This window comes from Salvia hispanica, chromosome 6, assembly GCF_023119035.1.
Source record: "Salvia hispanica cultivar TCC Black 2014 chromosome 6, UniMelb_Shisp_WGS_1.0, whole genome shotgun sequence".
Lineage (NCBI taxonomy): Eukaryota > Viridiplantae > Streptophyta > Magnoliopsida > Lamiales > Lamiaceae > Salvia > Salvia hispanica.
The window spans coordinates 15264397-15275372 of NC_062970.1; the positions used below are offsets into that span (position 1 = coordinate 15264397).

Genomic DNA, 10976 nt, shown 5'->3' on the forward strand with positions numbered 1-10976 from the left:
GCACATAGCAATAAAATGCAAACTATATACATACTAACTCCAAATTTTTCAAAACACAATGTCAACATAGTGTAAAATTTTAAGATTTTGATGTCAATACAATGTCAACACAATGTCAATACAGTGTTAAATTTCGACACTATGTTGATATTTTCTATTGATGTTATTTTGTCATCTGTTGATATTTTCTTACGGTCCAGATCATAGTTTGAAATTTATATTGTATATAGAGTTTGCATTTGATTACATCCATGTATCATATATTGTAATCTATATTAACAATAATAATATTAATTGCTATTATTATAGATTATATCATTGAAAAATATATTATTAATAAAATTCTATGTATAATGTTATATTTCAATAATACCAATTATTTTCACGAAGTACTTCAAATATGCATTCTATATTGTTCAGATATCATTTTAGTTCACTTAAATATAATACTCTCCCCGTTCAAAAAAAATAGAGCAATTTGTGTATGACACGCGTTTTAATGTAGAATTGATAAAGTAAGAGAAAATGGAAAAAAGTAAGAGAAAAAGATAAAAAGTAAGTGAGAAGTAATGTTAATGGAATAATGTGTATGGTTATTATTTGATGAAAACTTTCCATAAATGAATGTGCTCTATTTTTTTTGGACGGCAAAAAATAGTAATTGTGCTCTATTTTTTTGTGCTCTATTATTTGTTGAAAACTTTCCATAATCATAAACTAAAAGAGGTTAAATAAATTAATGAAAATACAAAAAATTATAAAATGAACAAATAAAGAAAAGAAATACTCCCTCCGTCTCCTATTAACTTTCCACTTTTATCATCTTCATTCGTTTTTCATTAATTATCTATTTTCATTTTTTTACTACAAATAAAAAGTAGATCTTATATTCTTCTAACACATTACACTCATATTTTATTATAAAAATATTATACAAAAGTGAGACTTATATTCCATAAACTTCAGATATAAAAATCCAACTACCGAAATGAAATTAAGACAAAAAATTACAATTAAATAGAAAAAGTAATACTGCAGCATTAATGAGATAATCAATATCTAAATGTATTAAAATTACATTTTATGACTTGCCATAACGTGACTCTATAAAAAAAATTGATAGATTTCAACACTCCCTTTCTCTCTCTTCCAATAAAAGAAAAAACAGATTTCCGGCATGGCAGTGTTGCTGCTTTTCTTACTCCTCATCTTCATCTTCACCTTCACTCCACTCTCACGTAAGTTAAATTAGCCTAGTAGGAGTATTTTTGTTTGCTTAATTAATTAAGTAATTTACATTTTCCAATTCCACCTGCAGAATCGCAGTCTTTCCTCGGAGTATACTACGGCCAATTCGCCGACAACCTCCCTCCGCCGGAATCCACCGCAAATCTCCTCAAATCCTCCGCCTTCCAAAAGGTCCGTCTCTCCGGCTCAGACCCGGCCGCGATCAAGGCCCTAGCCAACACCAACATCGCCATCACCATCGGAGCATCCAACTCCGACATTCCGCACCTCGCATCCGACCCGACTTTCGCCCAAAAATGGATCGACACCAACGTCGCCCCGGCCTCCAACATCGTCTCCATCAACGTCGGCTACGAGGTCCTGTCGTACAACGACCGGAATCTGAGGGCGCAGCTGCTGCCGGCGATGCAGAATCTGCACACCGCCCTCGAGTCGGCCGGCCTAGCCGGAGAGATCAAGGTTTCGACCGTCCACTCGATGGCGGTGCTCGGGCGGTCCGACCCGCCCTCGTCGGGCAGCTTCGATCCCGCCATCGAGGATCTGCTCAGGGGAGTGTTGAGCTTCAATAATGCCACCGGGTCGGCCTTCGCGATCAACCCGTACCCGTATTTTGCGTACCGGAGTGACCCGAGCCCAGAGACGCTGGCGTTCTGCTTGTTCTGGCCGAATTCGGGCCGGGTTGATTCCGGGTCCAAGATCAATTACACTAACATGTTTGATGCTCAGGTTAGTTTTACATTTATGATAAAAATGGTACTACTAGTAATAGTTTTAAGTTTTGTTCTACTTTTAATTGGGGGAGTAAATGAAAAAAAAAAGACCTTTGATGATATTTTTCATTTTCTAGTAAAACGTTCAAACTTCATTTTCCAATTATCAAAATTAAAGTTCACACTTATGAATGTAAAAGTTGTAGTTTTATTCCATATCACTGATGAATTTTTCAAATATAATTTGTTTTCAGTTGTTACAGCCAACACACACTAGTGCTACTCAAATAATATTATTTATTTTATTATATAAAAATTATATAAATTATTTATATATTAAAAATTGAATTCTAGCTTTTCATTTTTGAGTTATGGATCCGAAATTGAGTTAGAATGATATTTTGGAAATAGGTGGATGGTGTGAGATGGGCATTGGACAGAATAGGGTTCAAGGGAGTGGAGATAGTTGTTGCGGAGACAGGGTGGCCGTATAGGGGAGACGAGGAAGAGGTCGGTGCGAGCGTGGAAAATGCCAAGGCCTACAATGAGAATTTGATCGCGCACCTCAGGTCCACCATTGGGACTCCTATGATGCCGGGAAGATCAGTCGATATCTATCTCTTCTCTCTGTACGACGAAAATCACAAGCCCGGCCCCACTTCTGAGAGATCCTTCGGCCTCTTTAAGCCCGACTTAACCATGGCTTATGATGTTGGACTTATCCAGGTTAGACTAGACTATTTTCCCTTTTTAATTTACATGCATCATCTTCATTTGGGTGACATATATAAATAAAATAATTATCTTGCTTGTGGTACAACTACAAGACTCCAGCAGCAGCAGCAACCCTGAAACCGAGCAAGGGAAGATGGTGTGTGGGCAAAGCCGGTGTGGGAGATGTTAAAATGCAAGCGAATTTGGACTACGCGTGCGGACAAGGCATAGACTGCAGTCCCATACAGCCAGGAGGAGCATGTTTCGAGCCTGCTACCGTCATTGCTCATGCCAATTATGCCATGAATCTCTTCTTTCATAATTCCGACAAAGATCCTAGTATTACATGTGATTTCGCACAGACAGCCACTCTGTCCTCCACAGATCCGAGTAAGTTCTATATATTCAATTTTGTTTCTTCATCGCCTTTAATAATTTTTTTAACTTTTTTTTGTGCAGGTTATGATAAGTGCATCTATCCAAGTAGCTAAGGGTGCGTTTGATTGCCCAGAGAGTATTGGGTATGATAGGGTGGTTGTACTCAGTTTTTCATGATAGTGCTATATGGCTTATATCTCAGTTCGATGTTTGGTTGCCCTGATAGCACATATCCGACACCGTCCGATAACATATATAGTTTTTGATTTGGCATCCATAAACTACTGATAGCAACGACAATAGACAAATATGCCCTCATACACATTATCTATTAACAATGGATGATTAATTAATTCTAATATCCATATTTTTTAAAATATAAAAAAAATATCCAACAATAATTTAATTTCAATTTTACTTTTACAAACATTATTGTTATTTAACTATTAATTAAATCAAACACACATAGACACACATGTTAATAGACAATGGAGTATTTAAATGTACAACAAAAAAAAAATTAATTAAAAAATTTCTTAGGTTTTCCTAAAACATAATTACGGATGCGCCGCTTTCTTCTTCATCTTCTATCTTTCTCCAAACTTCTGCAATTTTTCTTCTTTCTCAATTTTTTCATGAAGCTTTTTCTAATTTCTTTTCTGTTAATTCCCTTCCTCATTTCTCTTCCATGAACACGAAGTAGCCATAGCGTGGGGTCGACGGAGCTGATGCAGCCTGGGTCGACAACTGAATTTGGGAGGTTCTCGGAGGTATTCATGGACCGGCGGTGGGGTCGGCCGACCCCACGCGACCCCACCTGGGTCCGTCATTGGTGGGTTACCTAAAATCGTTGGCGGCGGTGGGTTACGGTCAATTGGCGATGGCGCTGGAAAACTATAATTTGTGGAACGCCGACGGATGGTTTAACAATTCTGGTGTATTTCGGTGGAGTGAGGAGGAAGGGCAGGCGTGATATGGTCAATGTTCTGATAATCCCACAATCGGGAATGCCGACATAGTTCCTATCGCACATGAAAGCCTGGGTAGACTTATATCAAAAAGTTGGGTAACTATCTTAATTGCAGCCGGGTCGTGATATTTATCCCGGGTCGTCGTGGAGTATATCGTACCAACCAAAAGAAGGATAGAACCTAGATAGGAGCCCTTATCTTGGCCTATCATACCAATCAAACGAGGCCTAAGAGTGAACGAATAATGTTAGTTAGATAACTATGGATTGGACCAAGGATTCTCAACTTTTGTGTGAAGGGACATTGCTTTCATTTTTTCCATTACAAATTTACAAATGTTTATATTAGCGAAAATTTACCCGTACCTGATCCGTTCATTGAATTTGAACGCATAGCTTTCATCAATTATCACGAAACAAGCATAGGCTACCAAACTTTTCTTGATTTATGTATTGTCGGTACAAATTTCACCAATTAATAGTGAAACAAGAAATTGAAATTATTCACTAACGGAGTGGGGTGCATGTACAACATACTTGTATGATAAGGTATTTGAAATCCAAATTTCAATACTCCACCCATCCCAAAATAGATGACACACTTGGAGATTGACACAAGATTTTAGGTGATATTGTTTTGTGCGTTAGGTGGAGAGAGAAAATAGTATATTTATATTAAGATGTCCCGCTTTATATATTTGGAAATAAATCTCTCTCCCCTTTCTCCTCATAAATATATTCAACTATCTTTTTTTCTCGCTCCTTACTTCATCTAACAACTCCTTCTAAAATCACGTATCACTCAAGAATGTGGATATCTTGAGTGAGATGGAGAGAATACTTTATAGATGCATAACATAATACATAAATATTTTTTTTGATTCTAGCTCATAGTATAAAATAATACTCCCTCCGTCCGCGAATATGAATCCCGTTTTTCCATTTTAGTTCGTCTGCAAATAGGAGTCTCAGTTCACTTTTACCATAAATGGTAATATGGTCTTACCTTCCACTAACTCATTCCACTTATATTTCATTTAAAAGTAATATATACAAATGGGACTCCATTTCACTAATTTTTTTTTACATCTACTTTTCTTAATATTTCTTAAAATCCACTATGAGACTTCTAATGGCGGAGGGAAGGAGAGTAGACTATTCATTAAATAGGAATGCCTCTACGTTACTCTCCCCATGATGCATCTGCATGCCTCGTCACCCAAAAATTAAGCCTTTCTTTAAAGATGGTGGAATCTATTGTCTGGCAATGATCGGTAAAAGCTGTCACCTTCCCTTTTTGAACATCTGCCACATGCCCAGTTCTTTATTCGCAATTGAAGCTCAGATATTTGCTAACACTTCTGTCAAAAATAACCATTTTACGGACTCTATTATATATCCCTCCTTTCCATTTTCCATTTTAATTGAACACGAATTTTAAAAAATTATTAATATAAAATGTATTATGAGTCTTTTTTTTTATATACTACTTTCATAATAGCAAAATCTTTTGACAAGTTTGAATCGATTTTTAAAATTAATAAGTTAATAACGATGAATGACATCAACTCACGTGTTATTTTTATTAGGTTGTAAGAATTATCCACCTCATAATTCAGTGGAAAAGTAGGCAAAAATTACTATAATCAAGAATTTTAGGGGGCCAATGGCATACGCACAAACGTAATCGCGAACACTTCTTTGTGATCTTTTATGATTGTACATTATAATTATTATCTAAAGAATAAAGAACGTGAGTGAAAATGAGTTAGTGGAATACGAGATCTACTAATTAAAAAGGTAAAATTTAAGTGAGATAATTAATATGAGACGGATCAAAATAGAAAATTGGGACACATAGTATTCATTTAAATCATAAAGCTTGGTCAAATTTTGGTCTATTTCCAAAATTTTAAAATAGAAATATTAAATCACAAAGTTTCAATTTTTTTTCAATTGTCTCATCCATGCACAAAATATCGTCTTTTAGTGATGTTCAAAACGACATGTTTAATAAGATGAGTATTTTTTCTTGTATTCCTTTATTTCTCTTCTTATTTTATTGTAATATTGTTGTTCTTTATTTTTATGGTTCAATGTATTAAATTTAAGAGTGAACTTACCTCAAAAGTCCCTAACTTTTCGGTTTGTGACACTGGAGGCCCCTAACAAAAAAAATAGCGCCAGAGGACCCTAACGTTAAATATAATCACGAATCATATTTTATCGGACCAAAATACCCCCAGGTCCTAAAAGGGCATTTTTGTCTCTCCATTGTATTGTTGACATGTGATTTCTGCCACATTTTTGTCAGCAACTTCTTATGTAATTTTCTAATAAATTCTAGTACTTTATACGTAATTAAAATTTTGTTATTATTTACATTTTCTAATTTTTTATTTAATATACATATTTATCATTATCTGCATTAATTAATATGAAAATAATAAAATGAGACCCTTTCTTCCTTATAAAACTCATTTTCAGGTATTTTTCGATGTTTTCTATTTCCTCTAATTTTTATTTGTTTTTTTACCTAGATTTATCGATCGATTTTATTTATTATGATAGTGAAATGAGATGAATTAGAGAGTGTGTGTTGCTGTGTAAATTTGAACTTCCCAGATCCAGAGAATCCAAAGAATCCACTAGACACTGGGTCTAGGAACTCAGAGAATCCTCGAGTTACCTGTCGTTGGGCACACAATCACTTCCTTCCCCTTTCAAAACCCTCAACCCGCTATGTTAAGAGATTAGTACAGGGAAGTAGGGATCGAATCCACAGAGACGGATGCGTAAGTAAACATGTTAAAAGACCTGGAAACTATTTTTGGCTGCTGCCACACAATTTTCGGGTTGAGATTTAATTCTTAGACTTGGAAAATGAAATGCTATATCCTAACAACTAGATCTAGGCGAAGATAACAGAACATGCATACTTATGACCAGACGTGCTTGAATTGACTACTAGACCTGGTAAACGACTTCCTATAACTAACCTAGACAGAGGAAAAGCAAAGTGTGGAGACCATTTCCCAAAACAACATGGTACGACAAAAAAGCTGTAAATTAACTAACTAAAGATTTAACTAACAACGACATCATCTTCTCCAAACTTTGATCACGAAATGCAGAGGAAAAACAGAGTAAAACAAAGATCGAAACAGGGTAAACTAAATTAAACCGATTTGTGAAGTGTGAATGTGATTAAGGAGCTGAGGGAACAGGGGAAGAGGTGGAGCTGAGGAGCAGCGGATCAGCTGCACACTTGCACTGGGTAGTTCATGACCGTTGGAGAGTTATGAAGATCAAGAGTTACAGCTGGAGGTTTGTTACACACTTGAGATCTCCCTTGCAATTCAGTTTCTATTGAATCGATTCACATATAAGAATCAACACACACATACACATAGCAATTCGGTTAGATCTCTCATCTCAGTTAGCTCGTTTTTAGGTTCTTGAATAGCATCTTGCGGTTATTGATATTATCAATTGAGAGAGATAAGGTTCGATTGAGAGTTGTTGTATGATCTTGATAGTGAGGTGAATAAAGGATTCGTTTTGTTGTCCGTGGATGTAGATCACATTGATCGAACCACGTAATTGTTTCTTGTGCTTTACATTCATCGCTTCTTGTTGTTTGATTGAGGAAGTTAAATTCCTAACACGATTAATGCGATCAACTATAGAAACTAAAGCAGATCTACTATTACTAGACGAGGTAAACAAGAAAATAGAAATTAAACATTACAACCATGCAAACGTGAACAGATCCAAACACTGGATGCTTCTGTTGGGGAAAACGCAACGAAAATTGCAAAAATAAATAAATCCACAAAAGAATCTATTTAGGTGATTATGTGGATCGATTCAATTTCATGCTTGAACATGTAGAGACATATAATTGCGCAATTAATCACATAATTTAAATTAAATTATGATGTTGAATACTTACAATAATGATTCTCCAAAGAATTGAAGTGGCTTGCTACTTCTCCACGTGTAGATCTTGAAGCTTGATTGTGAATGCAAGACCAAAGATCTTCTAACCTATGACCCTTAACTCTATAGATCTAAATTCCTTGTGGGAGGAATCTTTTAGAAATTATAAGGATCTTTGAAGGAGAAGACAAGAAAACCAAGAACACACAAAGAGGAATTTCAAATTCCTCTATTAGAGAGAGAGGGTTGAAAATTCCAAGTGTGGAGGCTAGGGTTTTGTGTTGTGTTTGTCTCCTCTCCTTACATCCTTATTTATAGAGTTTGTGATGGGCTAGGTTAGGGATCTATGGGTCTTGGATTGGGCCTCCTCAATTGGACCTTCTTTACTAATTAAATTATGACCCATAATTCAATATAAGGCCAATGGAATATTTCTTGTGCCACTATCGAAGAAATACTGACCGCCCATCCAATCCGTGATTACAAGCAATCCGGGTTAACCTCTTTAATATATTATTTCCCGTGTCTAAGACTTTCTATATCCATTAATTAATTTGTAGTCTGCTATAGACTTTAAATTAATTAATATCTTTATATTTCCAAGAGTTTGTCTAGTACGAGATGTATATCAAAATATACTTTTCCTTTTCTATTTATTCTTGGATTAAATCCAAACCGGCCGGGTTTCCGAATAATAGAACTTCTCTCGAACACCTCTTGGGGATATAGTCAAACCACGCAGGCACACGATTCAATGTAATAATAAAACTGACACCATACTAGTTATTAATTACTACTACCCAAGATATCAGGAATATTGGGTTGCGAAAAACCCGCACCTATTGATAAGTCAAAGCAGCGTATGATTAAATAACGTGTGTCCTATATTATTACAAAGATTAGGAAATATTAAATCTCCAAGACATCGTCTTACAATAGATAGCAACAAAGACGTGTCTATACTTTAGATCCATTCAATGCTATACCACACCAGTGTCACTAGTCATTCTCAAGGTAAAGACGACTTTCGGATGGACACTTCAACCTTTCACGATAGGTAGCCAATGCCTATCTAGGTTGTGAAAAAGTTTTACTTCTACAAGGTACCGGTTGGGCTGATTTACTACCCAACCTTCAATGTAGAAGACTTAGACTGATTTTACTTTCCGGCGTTTTAATTATATAATTTAATATATAATTAGATACGGTCAATACCCATTAAAGTAAAATACACAGTATGAAGAAAAAATTTATTATTCTCATTAAATGAAGAGTGCTTACAATATACAAGCAATTTATCAAATTCAAAATAAACTCGAAAAATGCTTTTTAGTATATATGTTCCAACAATCTCCCACTTATACTCAAAACATGCTTTCGAGTATACTACTGTCAATTTTCTTCAATTTCTCCCACTTATAGAGAAAGCAGGTCTGAGTCTTTAATGCATCTAACACCTATCCCTTCCATATGACGATTGAACGTCCCACCCGATAGGGCTTTCGTGAAAGGATCATCAAGGTTGTTTTCTGTTGCAATCTTGACTACTTGTATGTCACCTCTCTGTACAATCTCCCGAATGATATGATACTTCCTCTCAATGTGTTTGCTTGCCTTATGGGATCGTGGTTCCTTTGAGTTTGCAACAGCTCCAGAGTTATCACAATAGACTGTGATACTCTTTGGCAAACTCTGAATCACACCCAACTCCTTTAGGAAGTTCTTGAGCCAAACAACCTCTTTTGCAGCTTCATCGGACATAATCAGATGCCTTGTAAACTAGAACATACTCTTTAGTCCTCTTCAGGTACTTGAGTATATTCTTCACTGCAGTCCAATGTCCTTGGCCAGGGTTCGACTGATACCTAGCCACCATGCCTACGGCAAAGCATATATCAGGTCGCGTACACAACATAATATACATGAGACTTCTAACTGCCGAAGCATATGGAACCTTTTTCATGTCCTCTATCTCTGCGTGTGTCTTAGGACACATCTCCTTTGATAGATGAATTCCATGTCTGAAAGGAACGAAACCCTTCTTGGAATTCTCCATGCTAAAACGTTGTAGTACAGTATCGATGTAGGATTCTTGAGACAAGCACAACATTCTTTTCTTGCGATCTCTGATCACTTTGATTCCTAGAATGTGTCCCGCATCTCCTAAGTCTTTCATCTCAAACTGGGTAGACAACCAGTTTCTTACGGACGACAACATCTCATTATTGTTTCCAATTGGTAAGATGTCATCCACGTAAAGTACCAAGAACACCATATTTGCATCTACAAGGATTAACTAGCTAATGTCACATGTTTGAATATTTTCGAAATATTACTCATGTTTCAATTTTATCATGAATGACATGAAACTATGCAAATTTATATATAAAGATTGAATATTCACATGGTATTAAAAATTTCAATTTGAACTAAATTAAAATTATTATTAAAATATTAATAAATATAAAATCGTCTTAAAGCTAGGCTTATATTAACAAATTAGTTCGATGATATATAATGAAAAATATTTTAAATGTCGGTGTTTCAAGAAAATAATACTGTATCATTTAATTAAAGTATGAAATATTTTTTATTCCGTGTATTATTGATTCAAATTTTAATTCATAAATAACTTCACTTTTCCATATTTTTGTTGTTTCTCCATGATTTTCCTATATGATATAACTGGTATATTGTTACCACTAACTAGAACTAGACGAGTATAAGAATTTTTTTTGTGTACAAATATTGATAAAACTTTAATCACGTATGAAGTATCAGAACTTATTAGGATATCACATAAGAAGTTGCTGACATAAATGTGACAGAATTCATATGTCAACGAATTTGGGGATTGCCAAAAATGCCCTTCAAGCCATTTGGGCATTTTCGTCCGAAAAGTGGCTAAAAAACACGATTCGTGATTATGTTTAACGTTAGGGTCATCTCACGATATTTTTTTTGTTAGGGACCGGCAATGTCACAAACCGAAAATTTAGGGACATTTGAGGTAA

The 10976-nt window shown here is 35.4% G+C and overlaps 1 protein-coding gene across 1 annotated transcript; it reads left to right on the forward strand.

Moving 5' to 3' along the window:
• The first annotated feature begins 1097 nt into the window (after positions 1–1097).
• Positions 1098–3323, forward strand: LOC125196522 (glucan endo-1,3-beta-glucosidase 7-like). Its single transcript, XM_048095070.1, has 5 exons — positions 1098–1238; positions 1319–1974; positions 2370–2684; positions 2786–3062; positions 3132–3323. Exons 1-5 carry the CDS (start codon positions 1178–1180, stop codon positions 3161–3163), a joined length of 1341 nt encoding a protein of 446 aa, XP_047951027.1. The 5' UTR covers positions 1098–1177; the 3' UTR covers positions 3164–3323.
• The last annotated feature ends 7653 nt before the right edge of the window (positions 3324–10976 follow it).